The sequence below is a fragment of the Hippocampus comes genome, unplaced genomic scaffold, assembly GCF_001891065.2.
Source record: "Hippocampus comes isolate QL1 unplaced genomic scaffold, H_comes_QL1_v1.1 scaffold376, whole genome shotgun sequence".
Lineage (NCBI taxonomy): Eukaryota > Metazoa > Chordata > Actinopteri > Syngnathiformes > Syngnathidae > Hippocampus > Hippocampus comes.
The window spans coordinates 284,100-306,558 of NW_017805507.1; the positions used below are offsets into that span (position 1 = coordinate 284,100).

At 46.4% G+C, this 22,459-nt stretch overlaps 1 protein-coding gene across 1 annotated transcript; it reads left to right on the forward strand.

Moving 5' to 3' along the window:
* Positions 1-1,704: 1,704 nt before the first annotated feature.
* loxhd1a (lipoxygenase homology PLAT domains 1a) lies at positions 1,705-22,046 on the forward strand. Its single transcript, XM_019877589.1, has 41 exons — positions 1,705-2,316; positions 2,446-2,560; positions 4,998-5,078; positions 5,794-5,978; positions 7,191-7,289; positions 7,366-7,514; positions 7,854-7,977; positions 8,205-8,455; positions 9,465-9,600; positions 9,679-9,841; positions 10,034-10,118; positions 10,223-10,358; positions 10,665-10,819; positions 10,901-11,061; positions 12,201-12,277; positions 12,721-12,917; positions 13,563-13,755; positions 14,103-14,263; positions 14,412-14,745; positions 14,813-14,964; positions 15,143-15,276; positions 16,174-16,328; positions 16,396-16,500; positions 16,645-16,773; positions 16,982-17,149; positions 17,237-17,418; positions 17,614-17,730; positions 17,823-17,985; positions 18,083-18,237; positions 18,303-18,512; positions 18,682-18,799; positions 18,869-19,077; positions 19,158-19,343; positions 19,421-19,548; positions 19,610-19,727; positions 19,853-20,030; positions 20,311-20,496; positions 20,581-20,751; positions 20,833-20,971; positions 21,144-21,299; positions 21,479-22,046. Exons 1-41 carry the CDS (start codon positions 1,719-1,721, stop codon positions 21,957-21,959), a joined length of 7,140 nt encoding a protein of 2,379 aa, XP_019733148.1. The 5' UTR covers positions 1,705-1,718; the 3' UTR covers positions 21,960-22,046.
* Positions 22,047-22,459: the final 413 nt, after the last annotated feature.

Genomic DNA, 22,459 nt, shown 5'->3' on the forward strand with positions numbered 1-22,459 from the left:
TTCTGCCTTTAATGGACGCCATTTTAGACCAATTTGAAGCTTGTTATTCACTGTGGTTTTCATGTGGTCTTCTTGATGTTGATGTCGTTGCTGTGATGTTTTCTAGTGGCTCCGCTGTACAGGTTGGTTTTTTTTCTACTCGTTGCTGTACTCGTCCAAACACGGCGGGCGTGCGTGGCACCTTTCTTCCATGTTGTGTAAAAAAAACAAACAAAACAAAAAAAATCCAAAAGCAGCATCCAGTTGTCTACTTTTGTATTTGATTGTTTCCCCACATTGACAGGGTGAACATTTGAAATTGGCCTTTTACGGTGGCCTTACCGGGAAATGTCCTCCAGCTGTGCAACGGCAGGCAACAATGGGATTCAATTTTTGTTTGATTGACAGTAATCCGCCGATGATTAACTATGCTGCCTTATGACATTCCATTCTCTCCGTCCGATACGCACTTCTCATTTGGATTCCCTGAGTTCGTCCCTCGAATCAATCAAAGAGACACTCTGGCCTCCTCGAAGACTCCTCGCTGTGTATACTTCACTCCATACTCGTGCATGATAAAGCTTTTGCGTGTGCCTGCTTCAGTGCTCACTGAATTTAAGTTTACACTCACGGAAACCTTTTCGTCCAAGAGATTGTCCGATTAGTGGAAGCAGATCGCACTTAGGCAGCGCTCCATCGTACTTCTTTCCGATCGGTTTGCTGTCGCCTGTCGACGATGTCATCATTTGCCAACGAAATATGTGTTATGCGCCAAAATGTTTGCGCCACTATTTTTAAAAGACTGTTGGAAATGAGACTGGGAGTAAAAACACCGGGACCACTCTGCATCATCGGCGCGTGGCTGTGCGGAAACGTGTTTGTCAATAAACTGGTTTGACTTTTTGTCTTCTTGTACAGTTCTAACTTCTCCCTATTATTACAGTTTGACTGATATTTCGCAACTATCCGTCAATTGGGTGGATGATGACCTGGTGGGGTACGTAAGAAAATTCACGGCTGGGCATTAGCATACAATTCCCGTTTGGGACTTATATGCTACTCTACAAATTAACCGGCAACCATTCCTGGTCATGTGATAACGTTTGAGCCAAACGGTAGATGCTCTGCTTTAAAAAATAAACTAAAAGAAATATTCCCTTGCATATTGGGTTGATGGAAAGCTCAATATAACTCACAGGGGTGAATGTAAATGATTTTTTTTTGGGGGTCCTACAGTTGAATGGCGACCAGTATGCCCTGCTTCTTGACCAAAAGTCATGGAAGGATAGGAATCTCAAACTATATCGTCTTTGTACCGTCATGAAAATCACTTCCGCGGACGTGAAGAGCGCCCCAGCAAGGGAGACTGACTGTCGATTTCCGTCTATTTAGAAAGGAAACCTCCCCGCAGTTCATGTTCAGTGTTAATGTACGGTGGGTGCGTAAGCGCAGGTAAAAGCGAGACACCCCTGTCCCGTAAAGCGATCCTGACGCCATGAATAATGGAATGTGAGGATACGTTATCTCTGTGCAAGGCTCCTTTTTCACACGGCTTTCTCCCCGACGGTCACGTGCCAAGGCGGCTAATTTTTCATGAGTGATGCCTAAAGTTTGCCGTCGGTTTCTCCAGGCCGCTCCGAAGGACTCAGATGCAGAACCTCCCAGCAGTCAGGGGTTCAAAATGATTTTCCCCGGCTCCGTTGAAACCTTGGCTCGCTCTTAAGAGCGCAAAGGAAAAGATGCCATCCAAACAGAAACATTCGAGATTATTAGAAGAAAGCGACGAGGTGGATGAGGAAGTGGAGGAAGCGCCCGAGTTGAAGAAGAGGAGCGGCAAAAGTGAGAAGACTCGCAAGAAGGACAAGAGTTACGACAACAAGGGCTCGGAGAAAGGGGAAAAAGACAAAAAGAAGAAAAAGATCGAGATTGAGAAGGAGGAAGGTGAGCAGAACAACAACGACCCAACCGCCAAAGAAGATGCAAGTGAGGTGACGAAGGAGGAGAAGAAGAAGAAAAAGAAAAAATCCTCCGCGGAGAACCCAGACAAAACGGACGCTGAGAAGAAGACCAAGAGCAAAGACGGCAAGAAGAAGAAGAAAGGATCCCACGATGAGGGAGGTGAACCTGCGGAGGAGGCGGAGGACGACGACGACTCCAAAAAAAAGAAGAAGAAGAAAGCGAAGAAGGGATCGGGTGAAAATGATGAGGATAAAAAGAAAAAAGTGAAGAAGTCCAAAAACAAGCATGTGGACTACGCGGCTATCTATCAGAGCGAGCTGCTGAACTACCACACAGACTCATCGGATGGCTATGAAGACGTCTACTACAAGAAGAAAGGTGAGTCAAGTAGCATTTATTTATGTAGCGCTTAATCCCAAATAGTCTCAAAGGTCAAGGAAAAAAAAAACATCTGGGGAGAAAGGGGAGGTCCAGTTGGAAAACTAAATTCTCTTCCTCTGGTTCTAGTCTACGAGGTGGTCGCCGTCACCGGTGACGTCAAGGGAGCCGGGACTGATGCCAATGTGTTCGTTACACTTTTCGGAGAGTTTGGTGTCACCCCCAAAGTTCATCTGGCCAGCAAGTAAGCAGTAAATTGTTTCGATTTTGGACTCTCAATGCATATACAAGAACGGTTGTCTTATTTGTATTCACAATTTGTGTGGACCCTCGGAAGTCGAACTAAGGTTAGGGAGTGAGTATTAGTTTTAGGATATTTATTTATTTTTTTGGTGGGGGTTCAGGGTTTAGCCGAATTGTTTGGGTTCCAAGGGTCCAACTTGCGGTCTTTCATCATGCAAAGTAACTAATGAATATTTTCTATTCCCCTCTGGTCTTTTCAGCACAGAAAAGAGGTACTTTGAAGGTTGAAGATTCTGTTCCTGGTGTGGGCTTGTATTGTGTAGCACTGTATGAGATTGCATTCCTTTTTAATTGAATATCATTTCCACATTTTTTTAACCCTTTATCGGGCACGCATTTCAATTCTTTAAAGTTCAACTTCAGACAATGCATTTGTCTATAATGGAGCAAAAATCCCCCTCGTTTTGAATATTCAGCCCTCAAAAGCAGTACCCGAGAGATTTTGCCTGATTGCTACCAAAATACGATTCTTGTATACGAGACAGATGTGTACAGTCATTTAGTACCAGCGAAGCAGGGTGGCAAATTTGACATCACAGAACTCTTAACACTTGAGTTATGGTTTAAGCCAGTGGTCCCCAACCCCCGGACCGGGGACTGGTACCGGTCTGTGGGTCATTTGGTATCGAGCCGCACAGAAAGAATAAATACATTACTTCCGTTTTATTCATTTCAGAATCTGAAGATGTTTTATTTTGAAAGGTTACCGGATTCGCTGTTATAACCATCTATAGCTTGTCACTCGTGACGCAGTCAAGGCGCGCTTCTCCGTCACTTGATAGGTTACCGCTAAAGAAACCCAAGAGCTAGCAAAATGCGGAAAAAACAAACGTCTTTGGAAAGTTTCTTTGGGAAGGAAAAAGGCCGAGCCAGGAGATAGAAGAGGACTCTACGACTTTCAAGAAAAAGAAGGCTACATTTAATAGACAGTATTGGGAGTCATACTTAAAATACGGATTTATGTCAAGGGGAGATTCCCACGCACCAAGCCTACTCTGCATAATACGCGGCGAGAAGATAAGACCAGAAACCTTCATTTGTCTCAAAAGGGAGAAATTCTCGATTTACAGCAGGAAAATTATCAAAGGGAGAAGTAGAAGAACAAAAAGTATATAAAACTTAAAGGCTGTTCTCTGATAATATTGTCTGACATTAAACCGGTCCGTGGGGCAAAAAAAAAAAAAAGATTGGGGAAGCTACTAAATTTGTCTCCTTGCCCCAATAAAGGGTTAAATTGCCGTCCAAGCCGCGTCTTCGGAATGAGGCCGGTTTGGTCGCCATAGCGACAGGATGCTCTCTTCTATACAGTATTTGGAGTAAGGCGGAACTACGTGACATGGCAGGTCTTCTTCCCCATTCCGAAGCGAACGGAAGAAGACCACGATGTCAAATTTGATTTTATTTTTTTCCCCCCGCCCTGCAGACGATCAAATGACCGCCAGGCAGTCGCACATTGATTGAACGATCGGGTTACCTGGCTGCGCAATAGGACATCCTGACTTTATTGTCGGCCCGTGCGGGACCATGTCAGCCACACCTCGAGTCGTGGCGTGCGCGCCCCCGTGTATTCACTGTGTCCATGCTGTGTGACTGCATCTGATGAAATAGCATACACGGCGAGCGCAAACCAAGAGTTTCACCTTACTCCCAATATATGCCAGTACTTATATCAGGTCGCGGCTGTATTGTGTGACTAACAACACGATATGGTCGTGTGGGCCGGTGTGCAACTCTTTGGAAATTCATTGGAACTCGCAAGTTGCATGAATTCCAAAGTTTGCATTGGGTTTTGCTTTTGTTTCCGTAATCACTGTGCCACCCACCTCCCTCTCCCTCTTAACAGATGGCAGATCTAGGGCAGCCATTCATGTGTGTCGGACAGCCTTTTGCATTTCTTCAGTATATGACTCCTTGCGCTTTAATTATCCAAGCCCTTGGCATGGCTGGTGGGTTGCATGTTGGAGATGCGGGCTCAGAGACAATGGAACCTCTGAAGTTGAACGTAGCTGCTCGGCAGTCAAGCAAAAGCAATGCAAAAGGTGTGAAGTTCGAAACGCCAGATGTAAGCTGATTTTGCAAAAATCTATGAGCATCAAAGGACTGGCATGTGTTAGACTCTTGTTTGGCTTTTTGGGGCGACATTTATTCTGAAAGAAGCAGTTTTGAACAAACCCATGACAAAAGAAGATACAGTTACGCACATCAGATGGAGCACTTTGGGTATTTTGATTGTTTTTCTTGTGTCTTTGGGGGTTCCACTGGATGAGCTTAAAAACGTGGGTGCAGCCTGAAAAAAATATCCGATTGTGAATAATTTCTTATTTAACGGGTCGTTTTGTTGTTATGTTTGCCAAAATGCGAACTCTCCTTCTCTGCAGAAGCCGCACTGCCTTTGAAAAGAATAAGACAGATGTTTTCCGCATCAAAACGCACAACGTAGGTGCCCTCAAGAAGCTAAGGTAAAGCGCAAGTTCAGGCAAACGACCTAAATGTAGAGTCTCAAATTTTTGCCAATATCTTTTCTTTTTCTAGAGTTGTACGGGCCTTCTTTGACAATGTATAAATAAGCAAGCAAACATGTCAACATTGGCAATTTTCAGCGCGAGTGACAGTTCTTTTCTCATCATACTCAAAACAATTTTTTATTTTTTTTAAATGTTTGTTTTTTACTGGGGATTAAAGTTGCTTGTTGCTGGAGGGTTTCGAAAAGGCAGAAAGACGCAGGATAACGGCAGTTTAATAGGGGCGAGGTCACACTTATTTTCCAGCTGTGCAGCACTTCGCTGGATTTGATCCTGCAGTGGGAAGGTTAAGCGCCATCTGCTTTCGGGTGTTAGCATCTTTTAGCATAGCATAGGGCAGCGTATGGGACAGTGTAGAAATTCATCCCTTCATCAAGCGTGTCTGTAATTTTACTGATAACATTTCAAAAATGGAGAAAAATATGGTTCAAGGTTGCCGAAAATGCACTTTGAAAAAATCCATGCTAGCTCTGCTAACTCTTAAGCAAAAATAGAGGAACGCGTATAACAGATTGATAATCTGAGTCATTCAAATATGATTATTTGACAACAGATTTAGATTTCGATTCACATATGTGAGTTTAAAAAAACAAAAAACAAATAAATAATAATTGCATTGAAAGTTAACTTCACTGTCGACTTCACTGTGCAGGATCGAGCACGACAACACGGGCATGAATGCCAGTTGGTTTTTGGACAGGGTGGTGGTGACCGACATGAGCCGGCCTCACCTGCGCTTCTACTTTGCCTGCAACAACTGGCTGAGCCGCGAGGAAGGCGACAACCTTTTTGTCAGGGACCTGCTGGGTAGCCTCAACCAGATGGACGTACCCAAATGTGAGGCCAAAATACACGCACAATGTACATTCTGGTCATCAAATTTCATTAGCGCGTAGTCCTCTGTTGCTCTGTGAGCCGATGCCGCAGTGCTCCAGTCAATCAGGCGCTTGGACACCGCAATTGGCTTTAACGCGGCCGCTGTTATGAATTTTTAACCTGGTAAGAGGCTCGGTAAGTAGCTTAACCGGGAAACCACACATCCGAAAGGTAATTACAATCAGTGAAACAAGGTAATCTACGCTGCGTTACGTAACGTAACCCATGCTGAGTGTTTTCTCTTTAACTTCTGTAGACGTGGTTGTACACGGCTGCGCTACAAACTACAACAACAGTTCAAAATAAACGGATCTAATGAAATGAACTCTTCAAAAATGTCAATCAAAACCTGAGCGTTATTTGGGCCGCAACATCACATTTTGAATTCAGCCGCCAAAGTTGGTTTAACTTAGTGACATAAAGGCTCGAAATATGTGGCTTCACATTGCAGTTTGCGAGTCAAAGTTAGCATTTTACACCTCATCAAAACACCTTGAATAGCAAAACTGAGAATTACTTTTGACTTTAAAGCTTCTCTGATCGTTGAACTGCACACACGGTCTGAAAAAGTTTCACGGAGCTAGACAAGCGCACGTTATCGTCTTACATCACCGATGTGAGCTATCGACTTGTGACACACTATTAGCTAGCGACGAGCTTTGTCCGGCTACTTGTGCGACTAATCAAGTTACGAAGTCACTCTTAAGTCGGTATTCATCGCCTTCATGGCGGAAAGTAAGCCAACCTCTGACAAGTATTGTTCTCTTGATGACGAGGAAAGTTGAAGAAGTCATACGATTAGCTAAGCTAACCTAAGATTAGCATGGAATCAGAATTAAGTACTTGGGTGATTGACTACACTATTCACAGGAGACTGGCTGGAACCCCGTTAAAACTAAGCAGGTCCAACTTTGAAAGGCAAAAAAGCAGGAAAATTAATAGGCGTCTGGACGCTGGAGAGAAAATCATACTCATGAAACAGACCAGAAACCATAATTGAATTAGCTTTCGTTATTGACAGGAAGTCTGGCATTTTTTTGTCTGAATACTACCAAATTTGATCTTGGTTTACTACACAGATAAGCAATGATGAATTGAGGGGGGAAAAATAGTTTTCACGACTACCTATGCACGGATTTTGTGTACTGAACTGCGTACTATTGATCATTACAGTAAACAAATACACAGTGAGCGTGTTCACTGCCGACATGAAGGGAAGCGGAACTGACGCTGACGTCTTCCTCAACATCTTTGGAGAGCACGGCGACACAGGTGGGGAAACGTTTGCTTGACTCTCTCACGTTTACGTTTTTTCTCTCTCAGCGCCTTCTTTTACGGCTCATTGAAGGTGAGCGGCGGCTGGACAGCGACAAGGACAACTTTGAACGTGGCTCTGAGGACAAGTTCACCATCGAGGCCCCAAACCTGGGCAGGCTGAGGAAGATCACCATCGGCCACAACAACAGAGGTTCATCCGCTGGATGGTTCCTAAACAAGGCACGTGGTACTGCTATTCTGTTCCACGCCCTGATGAGAATTTTGAAAAACCAGAAATAATCGATCACCTTGCCTAACGGTGAATATACCGCAAACTATGAACCCGAAACAAAGATTACAAAGAAATTAAATTCACACGAACGTGCATCATGCGGCAAAGAAATTCCGCAAACACCCAGGCTAAATTTAGCTCAATGCTAACATGAACGCAACATGAGAGATGTCCTGGCTGGTCCCCCCTAAAGTTAGCATAGCCGCAATCCCTGCAGCTCTGCTCATCATGGACCGACGTCTTCGCTTGAAACTCGTGTTGACATTCGTTCCGTTTTGTCTGTTCAGGTTGCTATCGATGACATCGGGAATAAGGAAGTGTACGAGTTCCCCGCCAATCGCTGGTTTGCTATGGATGAAGACGATGGCAAAATCCAGAGAGATGTGCTGGTCGGCTCACTGCAGCCAATGGGTGAGCGTACCACGCGGCCTCGCACCCAAGAAAGCAAAGTATGGCTCAGTTCTTTCACCTGAACGTAATCAAGAATCCATTTTTCGCATTTTTCGGACAATAAGTCACTCCGGAGTTGCACCAGTCAAAAAAATATGTCATGAAGAAGAAAAAGAAAACCTACAGCATAGAAGTCTCTCTGGTAAAAGACGATTGGATGCATATCTCAACACATTTCTGGCCGTCAGGAATCGTGTACAACGTTCAAGTGATGACCGGGGACGTGCGCGGCGCGGGCACCAACTCCAAAATTCACATGGTCATGCACGGCTCCAAGGGCTTAAAGAACAGCGGTAAAATCTTTCTGGAGGGCGGCGCCTTCGAGCGCGGCCTCATCGACATCTTCAATGTGGAGATCTGCGAGCTGATCAGCCCCCTCAGCAGGGTCACCATCGGGCACGACAACGGGGCCGTGGGCGCCGGCTGGTATTGCGAGAAGGTACGACGTCTCTCTCACTAGCACGATTGAATCAGAATTCACTCACAAATGCTACTAAAAGAGTTTGACACACGACTGCGGGTTTGTTTTTTTTGCACTCGTGCACTACTGAAACATTGTCAAACACTCACACACTGGTGAAATGCTTCAAGTGAAAATGCTACAACGCTCACGACTGAAATCCTCTCACACACGGCCTTCAGTTCCTCTCTCATGTACTACGGAAACACTTTTTTGTCTCGTGAAAGGCTCTCGCACATACGACTGGTCATTCACAGACAACTGAATTGCTCTCACAAACACTACAGAAATGCACTCACTCACGTTAAATGCTCTCACATGTTACTGATTTCGTTCCCCTCTTTCACATGACCACAACTAAAACGCTTTCCTATGTCACTGAACTTCTTTTCTACTCACAATCCACGACTAAAAGGCTAACACACACTCAAATGTAATACCCAGAAAACATTCACATTCTCTCACACAAACTACTGAAAGGCTCTAATAGTTACGCGTGACATACTTTGACACACATTGATGAAATATTGACTTCGCATATCAAAATTATTGAATTAAATACATTGAAAAGCACCAAAGGTCTGTGAAAAACAGTTTTTTTCCCAAATATTTGTTTTAATGTTATTTTATACAATGAATAAATGGAATAATGATTTTTTTTTAAAAATAATTAAAATTTTTATTTCAATGTACTATTTTTATTTACAAAAATAAATGAATAAATTCTCAATTTTTTTCTAGTGTTATTTACATCAACCACTTATTCAACAAAATAAATAGATGTAAATGTATTCATATTTTTGTATCGTTATTTCCAAGAAACAAACCTTCCAATTATTTAATACCATAAAATACCATTTTACCTTTTTATTTGATGGGATGAATTGATGATAATTTTTTTTTTTTTTTTTTTAACGGAGCGGGCCATCTGTGACCCGGGAGCCATACATTGCTCACCTCTTTCACCAAATGGCTATTTCTCATCTAGGTGGTCATCTACTGTCCATTCACGGGGGTGGAGCAGACATTTCCGTGCGGGATGTGGCTGGACGAGGACGAGGGCGATGGACTCGTCGAGAGAGAGCTCTACGAGATGGTTTCTCTCCGCCAGAGGAAGCAGAAGAGTGAAGTCCATCAGGCTAACAGACACGACCCGTGATTCAATTCTTCAAGTTCATTTACTTACCGGGTTTGTGCTACAGAGTACCCGTGGTCCTTGTGGATCTGGACCTCGGACCTGAAGGGCGCGGGTACCGACGCCCAGGTTTTTCTGCAGATCTACGGCGAGAGCGGCAAATCGGATGAGATCAAGCTGGAAAATAATTCAGATAGTTTTGAGCAGGGTCGTCTAGATAAATTCATGGTAATCCTCGGATTATTTTGACCACTAAACCATCGACTGCTAAAATGACTTTCAGATTTTATCTGAGGGTTTCCATTTTTTTTTTTGAGCAATTTCGTTTTTTTTTTTTTTTTAATCATTAAGCTGTTGGTTTTTGGTTTTGTGCCTAAGTGACAAAGTACCGCATCACCATCTGCACGGGCAACATCAGCGGCGGCACTGCCTGACATTGGACGACTCTTAAAACTGCGCATCTGGCACGAGAAGAGGCATCCGTTTGCCGGCTGGCACTTAGGGCGGGTGAGGGCTTTTCAGTTTTTGGTGCGATTAAGTCAAGACCCGGTAGCCAGATTTGGCCCATCACAAATTTTTTTTTTGTGGCATGTGATTTTTTTGTTTTGCAGATTACTTTACTGAAGACCCTGACAATGGAGAAATACAAGTTCGAATGTGGCCGTTGGCTCGACGTCAACGAAGACGACAACGAGATCGTACGAGAGCTGCCGGCGACCGGAGCGCTTTGTGGGGAGCCGCTACCATGTACGAAACGAGTTCATACAACTCGGTCAACTGGCAGGTTTCAAGTTAACATTTCATTCAAGATGGACCCCACCAATTGATTCTGTTGGGGGAAGCGGTAGCTGTGGTGGTTAGCATGCCTGCCACACAGATCTCATGTTCGGGGGTTTGAATCTCAGCCAAAGTCAGCTGCAAAAGATTCCAGCTCAGCCGCAATCCTATTAAAGACAAGTGCGCCCAAAAAAAAAAAAAAAAATGGATGAGTGGAACAATTTAATTTATTTTTTTTAAATCATTAAGCTGTTGGTTTTTGGTTTTGTGCCTTAGTGACAAAGTATCGCATCACCATCTGCACGGGCAACATCAGCGGCGGCGGCACCGATGCCAGCGTCTTCCTCAACGTCATCGGCGACTTGGGCGACACCGGCGAGAGACTCATGATCATGAGCAAAAACAATGTCAACAAATTCGAAAAGGGCAACGTACGTCTGGCCAACGCTCCTGACGTTCGCTTCATACCGGCGTTTTTTTTGTTTTTTTTTACTCTCCGTATTTCCCTTCAGCACGACGAGTTTCTCATCGAAGCCGCGTCCCTGGGCCGCATCCACCGGGTGCGAGTCGGACACGATGGCCGAGGCGGAGGCTGCGGTTGGTTTCTCGATAAGGTCACGGTGAGGGAGGAAGGCCAGCCAGAGTCAGTCGCCATCGAGTTCCCATGTTACAGGCAAGGCCAACTTTTTTCAACAAAGATGCTTCCGATTTGAGAAGTCCCAACATGATTGTGCCTCAATGCAAAACGCAAGCTCCAAAAAGGCATGAGTGCCATGTCATTGGTACTAATTCTCTTGTTCTCTTAACGCATCTAAGCCCCCTGACCTCCTGCGCTTCCAAACAAAAGATCCAAAGGACCCGATAAGAGCAGTAAATTGGGCCTGCACGGGGTTACACAGCTCTCCAGTTGCATGCCATTAAGTCGTTAGGCGGTTGATGGATGGGTTTCGCTTTCCAAATAGGGACTAAATGTACGGCCGTCGGACAGCTGTCTCTTTCAGTAATCGGAGCCCAGCGGCCAAGCTGCAGTGCCGCGTTACATCTGGAAAGTATCCCGTCCGTCAACAAATTCGAAAAGGGCAACGTATGTCTGGCCAACGCTCCTGACGTTCGCTTCATACTGGCGTTTTTTTTTGTTTTTTTTTTACTCTCCGTATTTCCCTTCAGCACGACGAGTTTCTCATCGAAGCCGCGTCCCTGGGCCGCATCCACCGGGTGCGAGTCGGACACGATGGCCGAGGCGGAGGCTGCGGTTGGTTTCTCGATAAGGTCACGGTGAGGGAGGAAGGCCAGCCAGAGTCAGTCGCCATCGAGTTCCCATGTTACAGGCAAGGCCAACTTTTTTCAACAAAGATGCTTCCGATTTGAGAAGTCCCAACATGATTGTGCCTCAATGCAAAACGCAAGCTCCAAAAAGGCATGAGTGCCATGTCATTGGTACTAATTCTCTTGTTCTCTTAACGCATCTAAGCCCCCTGACCTCCTGCGCTTCCAAACAAAAGATCCAAAGGACCCGATAAGAGCAGTAAATTGGGCCTGCACGGGGTTACACAGCTCTCCAGTTGCATGCCATTAAGTCGTTAGGCGGTTGATGGATGGGTTTCGCTTTCCAAATAGGGACTAAATGTACGGCCGTCGGACAGCTGTCTCTTTCAGTAATCGGAGCCCAGCGGCCAAGCTGCAGTGCCGCGTTACATCTGGAAAGTATCCCGTCTGGTATTCTGTTATTGGGATTGATCACGTTCTCATTTAAGAGATGGATTTGTAAGATTGAAAACCCCCTCGGGCCAACACGAATGTGTCTCCAATCAGGTGGTTGGACCGCAACGAAGACGACGGGCAGATCGTCCGTGAATTGGTTCCAGCTGGAGAAGGCCTGCGTCTCTTTAGTGGGTACAGTAATCCCAGGCATATTTGCCGTTCAATATTTACGACACATTACCTATTTGTGCTTTTTTTTTTCCTGTGGGAAATAGGTATTCGTTGAAACCTTACGTATTCCTTTTGTGCTGGTTTCTGAACGTCCTCAATCGGTAGATGTCTCCAAAACTAACAGAAAATGAGTACAATGATGTCCAAAAGTATGTTGAAGTGATACCTCTTGACTAAGAGACAAGCTTTGCATGATGGGGAGAAGCCAAGTTTGACCTGGGTTGTTAGCGGGGAGAGTTACATCATCTGTAAGCTGTTTATTTTTATTGTAGTTTTTGCGGTGAGTTTGTATTCTACTTATATTTTGCAACTGCATGAGCAGGTTTAGCAGATTATAAATATTTTTCGGGGGCATCAATTACTCGAGGTTGTTCGCAATTCCCTCCACCTCCCCTTGCAGATGTCAGCTACCACATAGCCATCAAGACAGGCAGCGTCAACGGGGCCAGCTCCGACTCTCGGGTGTTTGTCAAGCTTTACGGCGAGCGGGGCGACACTGGCAAGATAACCCTGGCAGTTTCGGACAACGACCTGAGGAATTATTTTGAGACTGGTCGCACCGACATCTTCACCATAGAAACCTTTGATATCGGAAAGGTGCGCTCAGAAAAGTCCACCTGTTTTCACAATGACGGTTCAGGAAAAACAAATGGAATAACCAAAAAATATATATAGGACTGAAAAGATTTTTGTTAATTTTCGTCAAATAATCTATGATATTCGTTAATATGATGATAGCAGTGGAACAGCAATCAAGCGATTACTACATTGAGAATTTTATCAAAATCATCTAACCGCAACCACTTTTTTTTTTCAAGTCCTAACAGAGCTTTTTTTTATGGTACCTTTTGAAGGTTTTATTACCCTATATTACAAAAACTAAAACTTATACTAAAACTAATATGAAAAAATGCTACTAAAATTAGCATTTGGGGGAAAAAAATTGAACACTTGCTCTAAAAAGGAATTAAAATGAACCGAATTTGAAAAACCAAAAGGTGATATGCGATATGAAGGTTTTATTAACCTATATTGCAAAAACTAAAACTAATACTAAAACTAATATTAAAAAATGCTACTAAAATTGGCATTTGGGAGAAAAATTAAACACTTGCTCTAAAAAGGAATTAAAATGAACCGAATTTGAAAAACCAAAAGGTGATATGCGATAAAAAAACAAAAACTAATGAAAAATCCCAAACGATTCTAACCTTGCCTCAAATCTTTGGCACGTCTTGGCAGATCAATAGACTCCTCATCGGCCACACCAACGAAGGCCTGCGAGCCGGCTGGTTTCTGGACAGTGTTCAGATCTCGGTGCCGGTCCAGGGCAAGCAGTACATGTTCCCAAGTCACCGCTGGCTCTGCAAGGACGAGGCTGACGGCAAAGTAGAGGTGGAGATCTATCCCAGCGAGATCCTGGACTTGGAGAAAAGTAAATAATCAAATCTTAACGGCTAATACGGCCGTACCTTAACTTACCAGTTTGATTCTGAACAATTTTCCGCATCATTCACATCGCCGCTGTCCTTTTTTTGTTCCACCTTTTAAGTCCCTAAGATCTGAATTACACAATCAAAAACAACGACCGCGGTTAAACGACGTCTTTTTGGTCATCATACAACAGGTTGACAGTGATCTTGAATGAATTTCACGACCACACTTGGAACTCCAAACGGTTGCATCTCAAATGATGTTTCCCCACTGAAATGAATAGAAATGCCATCAATTTGTTCCAGCCCCCCCTCCCAAAAACACTAACAACATATGTTCCCGGCACAGTGATCAACTACGAAGTGAGCGTGGTCACGGGGGATGTGCGCACAAGCGGAACCAACGCCAACGTCTTCTGTCAGATTTATGGTGACGACGGCAAAACTGAAGTTCTTCCCCTGAAGAGCCGCTCCAACAACTTTGAACGCGGTACCACCGAGATCTTCAAGGTCAGTATCTCAGACCGGCCCGATTTATTTTCACGACGTTTCATGATATCACTTTAATTGGCGGTATCTGCACGAGTACTTTTGCAACTTCCGCTTGTGTTTGGCGATCCAATGAAACGCCTCGACCGCTCGCCTTCCATTTTGCCAGCTGGAAGCTCAGGACGTGGGCAAGATCTACAAGCTGCGGCTCTACCACGATGGCAGGGGCATCGGCGACGGCTGGTTCGTGGAGTCGGTGGACATCAAGCGCCTGACGACGGCCGTGGTGCAGGTGGAGGTGAAGCGGGAGGACGGCAAGAAGGATAAGAAAAAGGATAAGAAGAAGAAGAAGAAAGATGAAGAGGAGGAGGTGGAGATGGTGGAGGAGCTGCGCGAGGTGGTGGAGACATTCAGCTTCCCTTGCAACCGCTGGCTGGCCAGGGACGAAGAGGATGGGGAGATCGTGGTTGAGCTCCTGCCTGACGACAATGAAGACCTCGAGGGTAAATGTACCGACAGATTCCCGAAGCAACGGAAATGTCACACGCTTAACGCTTCGGTTTGCCACAGTGAACTCTTACGAGGTGCACGTGTTCACGGGGCATCCGTGGGGGGCTGGCACCGACGCCAAAGTTTACATCAACGTCTACGGCGAAACCGGTGACACGGGCGAGCGCCGCTTAAGGAAGTCCAACAACCTGAATAAATTTGAGAGAGGCCAGGTAAACTCACCTTTGCGGTGACACACTAACATGTTTGTGGAATGTGGGAGGAAACTGGAGTACCCGGAGAAAACCCACGCAGGGGCGGGGAGAACATGCAAACTCCACACAGCAAGGCCTGAGCCGAAATCGAACCCTGCGTGCGTGCGTGCATGCGTGTGTGTGTGTGTGACGCAAGGAGGACAGGTTCAGCCTGACGGCCGTGGACCTGGGCGCTCTGAAGAAGCTGAGGATCCGACATGACAACAGCCAGGCTGGGGCGGGCTGGTTTCTGGACAGGGTGGAGATTGTGGACGACAAGGATGACACCACGTAAGCCACTCATAAGAAATCATGTGCCGCGTAGTAGGCAGGATAATATTCGCTCGGATGCTTAGAGCACCTTTCGAGGGAGCGAACATGCTGTAACAAAAATAAATAAAATAATGTTCAACAATAGTTTTGAATAAATCATTGTTCAACCCCCCCATACTTTTTCAACTTTTTTTTCATGGAAACGATTTAATTGTTTTAAGATGATTTTTTTTTCTGGAAATATGTTTTTAATTAAATGAATAACATAAAAACTAGTATTTTTGTATATATTGTAGTACTCCAAATGGATGAACGAAATAATAAATAAATAGAGCATCTGACTTTTTTTAAATTTTATTTTATTTACTTTTTATTTGAATGAACATTTCAATCGGTTAAGTCTCTTCTTTTTTAAAATATTAGTTTGAAAAATTATTACTCGACCAAATAAATAACTAAAAGAAATCAACTTTTGTTCCCAGAATTTTGCATCGTCTTTACCGAAAAACGCTATTTTATTCATGTAAAATGTTGAATTATTTTAGAAATATTTTGAAAATGAATATTACATGTACATACACACAAATATACATAAAGAGCGTCTGCTCTAAAAGCAAAGATGAGTATATGATGCATATAATTTTTTAACACCGCTTCTAACGTCCTGAGCTTCATTCACATGCACATCAAATGTTGTGCAGCACCCCGATGTGGTAGCAAATGGTACTACACCCATCAAAGCAGACCTGGGCGAACGCTTTTCGTGTCAGGGCCGATTGTCAAGTCTTCAAAGCCTCAACTAAATTCAGGAAAAGATATTTATGATAAGAGTATAGAATGATGATGATGATGGTGATGCATTCAAGTCCAAATCATTTGAAAAGAACCTGGCAGATGCACATTACTGCGTTGCAGGTACTTCTTCCCGTGCAAGCGATGGTTGGCGGTGGACGAGGACGACGGGCAGCTGGCCAGGGAGCTGGTCCCTGTCGATGAAGCCTTCATGAGGAAAGGCGACGACGAGGATGACGACGGTGACTCCGACGCCACGCTGGGCCTGGAGCAGAAAGGCGAGACCACCGTCATTCGAATCAAGGAAATAAATATTGACATTAAACAGGGCGCTTGTCACGACAGCCATGTCCACCACGTACACGGTGAGGATAAAAACCGGGGAGAAGAAGTACGCTGGGACGGACGCCAACGTTTTTATGACGTTGTACGGTACTAAGGATGACACAGGTGGGCCACTTCATTCGGTACGCTTCGTGAGCCAAAGCTTATACTTTATATGCGAAAAATCTCACCGCTTGGAGTGACCCCATCACTGTTTCCGCGATCCAAATGCCCTTTTACCGAATGTTCCGCCTCTCTTGAAACCTCCAGGGATCATTAACTTGAAGGCCTCCAAGACGCACAAGAACAAATTTGAGCGGGGGATGATCGACGAGTTCACCGTGGAAGCGGTGGACATTGGGCCGCTCAAAAAGTTACGCATCGGACACGACAACCGCGGTACTGCCACACTTGCAAAACGACAGAAAAAGAAAAGCAATCCCGGTGGTGCTTTCAAGCCGTGCGTAGAAACTTTTGGTGCTTGAAACATTGGCCGAAAAGGCTTGTGTGTTTTGATTTGGATTTTTTGTGATGGGACAGAGGATGGGACTTGGTAAGACCTCCCCGCCAGAAATGACTGTCGGTTTTGGTCACCGTGTATGTCCAGGGGGAGGCTCGGCAGGCTGGTTCCTGGACTGGGTGGAGATTGACGCTCCTTCGCTAGGGCAGAAACTTCGCTTCCCGTGCGGACGCTGGTTGGACAAAGGCGAGGACGACGGCGCCATCTCCAGGGATCTTTTTCCCAATAATCTCCAAACTGAACTTTACATGCCATGTACGACCGCCACTGCTCAACAATCTTCATGTTCTTCCCTCTGACATATTTGCTCCTTTTTTTTTTTTTTTTTTTGGTCTTTCTAAGTTGTCCCGTACGAGATCAAAATCTCCACGAGTGACGTTTTCGGAGCGGGCACCGATGCGGACGTCTTTGTGGTGCTGTACGGAAGAGATGCCGTGTGTACGCAGCAGAAGCGTCTGTGCGTCAACAAGAGGGAGAGGATGATGTACTTCGAGAGGGGAGCCGAGGATATGTTCATCGTCGAGGTACGGGAGTACCGAAGTCACCACTCTATCGTGGGGATCTGCAGTTTACAGTTGTTTTTGTTGTCAAAAATACAAAACACAGTTGTTGTTTTTTTTTTGGCATCATATACTTGCAGTTTTGTTCCCAATACGTTGGGAAAGCGGGTTAGTATGTTCGTATGCCGCTATAACGCTTCTCTCACCCGCTCGCTGAAGCTGGAGGACGTCGGAGAGGTCATCGAGAAGCTCCGCATCGGTCACGACAACCGCGGGGTCAACCCGGGTTGGCACCTGGACCGAGTGGAGATCCGACGTCTGCTCAGAAAGGGAAAGGTGCAGCTAGTCGCAGAGAACTGTCAATAAGTCCCCCCCCCCCACCACCCCCCACCGCAAGCCAGGCTGAGTGACCTATTTTTTTATTGCAGGGCTCGGAGACGGTCATCTTCCCGTGTGAGCGTTGGCTCGCCAAGTCGGAGGACGACGGCGAGACGGTGAGGGAGCTGGTGCCCTCCGACATCATCACCGAGAAGCTGTCGCGGGACGGCAGCCTGAAGATCAACGAGGTGGAGGTGGAGGACGCCCTGGAGAGTACGACAAACGCGTCACGATGTCACATTTGAGATGATAAGCTGTCCACGGAAAATCTTCTGACCGACTCGTGCGGTCCTCTCACATTCGAGCGCAGCGCACACGTACAAAGTGTCCGTGATGACCGGCGACGTGTACGGGGCGGGCACCGACGCCAACGTGTTCCTCACCATCTACGGCGAGCTGGGTGACACGGGCGAGCGGAAGCTCAGCAAGTCGGAGAACAACAGCAACAAATTTGAGCGAGGATCTGTAAGGAAACGCCGACGACGCGATGAAACAACACGGCAGCAATCAGCCTTCCCCCGTGGTCGCAGGTGGACAAGTTCACCATCGAGGCCGTGGACCTGGGTCAGGTGTTCAAGATCAAGATTCGCCACGATAACAGCATGATGAGCGCCGACTGGTACCTGGACCAGGTGGAGGTTCTCGATGTGGACACGGAGGAGGTCTTCCTGTTCTTGTGCGAGCGATGGCTCTCCAGGAAGAGGGAGGACCGTCGCATCCAGAGAGTTTTCTACATGAAGGTTAGACCACTTGCTTCCTTAGAACGATGAGACAGATACGCTCCATTTCAAAACATCAAGATCATCTCCGTCGGCGTCCCACTCGGCTCCGGTCTCAGTCCGCACCTATTCATCTGGCGAGCGTTTCAGTTTCAATCCCGTGTTCCTGTGTTCCTGTGTCTCCTTCCAGGGCTACGAGGGCGCCCGGGAGACCCTGAATGTCAAGGATAAGTCAACCTTGAAGAGCGTTGACAACAATATGAATAAAAAGAGTAAAAAAAAGGAAGAGGAAGAAGAGGAACTCCCCGGTAAGGAAGATCAGTCTTCCCGCCTAAGACCAACGGCAAACGGTTTTGAAGCAGAACTTTCCTGCGCAGTCATACCGTACCACGTCACGTTGTGCACCGGGCTGGAACGAGACGCCGGCACAACCAGCAGGGCCTACGTGATTATCATCGGGGCCAATCACGGCCGCACGGATAGGCTGTGGTTGGATCCGCCGGATGGGAGGAAAGGCTTCCGGGCCGGATCCCTGGAGAGCTTCGAGTGCCACGGCTCAGACGTGGGGGAGATCAAAAAGGTTGAGGTGAGCGTCCACCCGCTCACTCACCCGAATCCCAAATCCCTAAAACTGAGCCCACAATACCCGTCCGTCCCTTCCCGCAGCTCGGCCATGACGGTGCCACTCCCGAGAGCTGCTGGCTGGTCGACGAGCTCTCCGTTGCCGTGCCAACCAAAGGGGTCAAATACATTTTTGCTTGCGCATGCTGGCTGGCCAAAGATCGCGGTGACGGCCTGACCGCCAGAGTTTTCAACGTGCTGGACGCAGAAGCCGTTTCCATCTCCCAGAAAGTGTGTGACAAGTTCCGACTTCCACGCAGATGCATCTTGTATCTCAAATCTAACAAGCAGTTATCGTCCTCTCGCAGGTCATTTATGAGGTGACCGTGGTAACGGGCGACGTCCAAAACGCAGGAACAGACACCGAGATCTTCATGACGGTGTTCGGTGCCAACGGCAGCACTGAGGAAATGTTGCTGCAGAAGAACGAGGACAGGTGAGACCTTTGTTTCCTTTTTTTTGCAACCTCAGAATCGAGTTTCAGAACTGATTTTCAGGTTTGAGCGCGGTCAAGAGGACACCTTCAACATGGAGATCGATGACATCGCCCCGCTCAGAAAGATGAGGCTGCGCATCGACGGCTCAGGCAGCAGACCCGATTGGTTCCTCGATACGGTTGGTCCGCCCCTCGGCCAAAACGTGTTCGTCAGCCAGGAGACTTCGGGGTCCAAACGGGATTTGCTCTCCGTTGATAATCCCGAGTTTTCTGCTGTGATCAGACGATGAACGACTTTCTCCAGGTGACCCTGCGCAACCTGACCACGGGGGAAGTATCCGCGTTCACCTACGAGGAGTGGCTCTCCAGGACGCGTGGACCCAGAAGGACGATGATCTGCGAGATGGCTGCTGTGGTGGACGAGGAGACGATGGCGGAGCTCACCACCTACGTGATTCAGGTCAAGACCGGTGACGTCGCAGGTGCGTCTTACGTCGTTTGATGTCAATGGCTCGATGTCGTCTATGATTTCTACAGACTGGAGCCAGATGATTTCTCATCCGTCGTTGCAAACATTAGCAAGGAAATAAAAGTTGCACATTGAGGTAGCGGCTGGCTGGGCTCCAAAGCAGATGAAACGTTTTGTAGTCATTCAGACAAGTTGCTGGCATTCGACTCTCCGTTCTTCGATTCGAACGTCTCCTTTAAATGGCCGGTGACTCTTGTTCTCCCTTTGGGGAGTCGCGGTCTTGTCCTCTCCAGGGGCTGGCACCGACGCCAACGTTTGGGTCATTGTTTTCGGCGAGAATGGCGACACGGGGACCTTGGCGTTGAAAGAGTGTAACCGGTCCAACAAGTTTGAGCGCAAGCAGGTGGACACCTTCCGTTTTCCAGACATCCTGAGCTTGGGTGACCTCTCCAAAATCAGAGTGTGGCACGACAACACAGGTTAGCCTCGCGGAGAAAACATCTCCGATCGACCTTTTTTTTTTTTTTTTTTACCTGCGGGCTTCCCGATCCCATCACATGCAGGTCTGGCGCCAGGATGGCATTTGGACTGCATCGACGTGAAGGACGAGCTCATGGACAAGACCTTCCGTTTCCCCTGCGATCGCTGGCTCGCCAAAAATGACGGCGATGGACAGATCATGAGGGAGCTGGCGTGCGCCAACAACGAACACTTGGACCTTGACGAGAAAACCAGTAAACAAACAAAAATAAATACACGTTCTTCTCCGATGCTTAACGCGTGTCGTGACTTACCTTTCGTACCTTGTCTCCAAGGGTACGAAATTTGCGTCACCACCGGAGACGCGGCAGAGGCCGAAACCAAAGAGAACGTTTGGATGGTGTTGGAGGGGAGGAAAGGTTGCTCAAAAGAGTTCTTCATGGAGAACTCGTCGAAGAAGAGGCGTTTTATGCGGTAGGTACTCGAATGAGACTCCCGATACTCTGCTAGCCAGTCGTCCGTTTGCATCCGATTCAACTTGGCCGAGATTGATAGAATCCAGCTTCCTCGTGAACCTGAAAACGAGAATGGAGACTGAACAAACCATAAGCCGCCACTCCCGTTTTTTTTTTGTTTTTTTTTTTAGGGGAAACGTTGACAGTTTTGAGTTTACGTCCAAGCACCTGGGCGACATCGTCAGCATCTGCGTTGGCCACGCATCCAAAGACGGAAAGAAAGTCAAGACGGCGCTTCACTGGCATGTGGTGGAGGTGGTGGTCACTGAAAGAGAACTGGGCAACAAGTAAGGGCCACGTTTAAAAAGCCCACTGGCGGTCAGTCCCGCAAACTTGGCACGTTTATAGAAGGCAACAATACGATATTAAACACACAATAAAACAGCATGCTTACCGTGAATATCAAATTTGAAACAGATTTTCTTCTAAAAAAAAAAAAAAAATTTGTTTTTCTCTTCACCGTCAGGTACATCTTCCATTGCGACGCGTTGGTCCCGCTGTCGGCGAAGAGAGATGACTTTTTGACCTTCGAGTGCACCAAAGCCATCGAGAGCTTTGCCAGCAAGTCCCGCGGCCTGGTGCCCGTCAAGTACGAGATTATCGTCATCACGGGCGATGAGAAAGGAGCGGGCACCGACGCCAACGTCTTCATCACCGTCTTCGGCACCAACGGCGATTCGGGTCGGCGACGGCTGCGGCAGAGGTTCCGCAACCTCTTCGAGCGCGATCGGACGGACCGCTTCGTGCTGGAGATGCTGGACATGGGCGAGTTGCAGAAAGTGCGAGTGGAGCACGACAACTCGGGCCTGCATCCCAGCTGGCTGCTGGACCGCGTGGAGGTCACCAATACGGCCAACGGGGTCACCACCATTTTCCTTTGCGGCAAGTGGCTGGATACCAAGAGGGCAGACGGACGGATAGCCAGAGTCCTCTACCCTAAATACTGAACACGCAGTCTGGCGCCATTTTTTTTGATTCAGCCAACTGAGCATTTACATGATCAAGAATATGGTGCAGGTGTCGGATTATTTTCCTTCTGTCGGGTGGGGGGAGGGGGGGTGCCATTTTTGTTTGAGCCGTAGGTCTCCAGAAGCTTTTTAGTTGCTTTGCTGGATTGTCAAGTTTTGTATCAGCAATTAAATAATTGCAATTTTAAGGCCTTTTTTTTTCCACCCGTGTGTCCATGCATGTGACAAAGAAGAAAGGAAAAAAACAAGCTGTGGGAAAAAAAAAACATTTTCTTCTAATATTCAAATTTTTTTCTTATTATTTTATTCTTTTCATTTTATGACCTAAAAAGAACAATATTTTATTTTCATATTAATACCAATGTTTGGAATAGTTTAACAAAACCAAGTGAAATATGACAAATATTTTTTGTGACTTTCCATTTGCTTACTTTACTACTCCATTATATAATAAACATTTTTTTTAATGTAATTTCTCA

What these genes read in the sequence shown, in the direction of transcription:
- loxhd1a (XM_019877589.1), top strand. Translation starts at nt 1,719, where the DNA reads ATGCCATCCAAACAGAAACATTCGAGATTATTAGAAGAAAGCGACGAG. An exon ending in GGAAGAAGAGGAACTCCCCG is followed by an intron (nt 18,800 to 18,868) that starts GTAAGGAAGATC and finishes TTTCCTGCGCAG; the next exon opens with TCATACCGTACCACGTCACG. An exon ending in GAAAGAGAACTGGGCAACAA is followed by an intron (nt 21,300 to 21,478) that starts GTAAGGGCCACG and finishes CTTCACCGTCAG; the next exon opens with GTACATCTTCCATTGCGACG.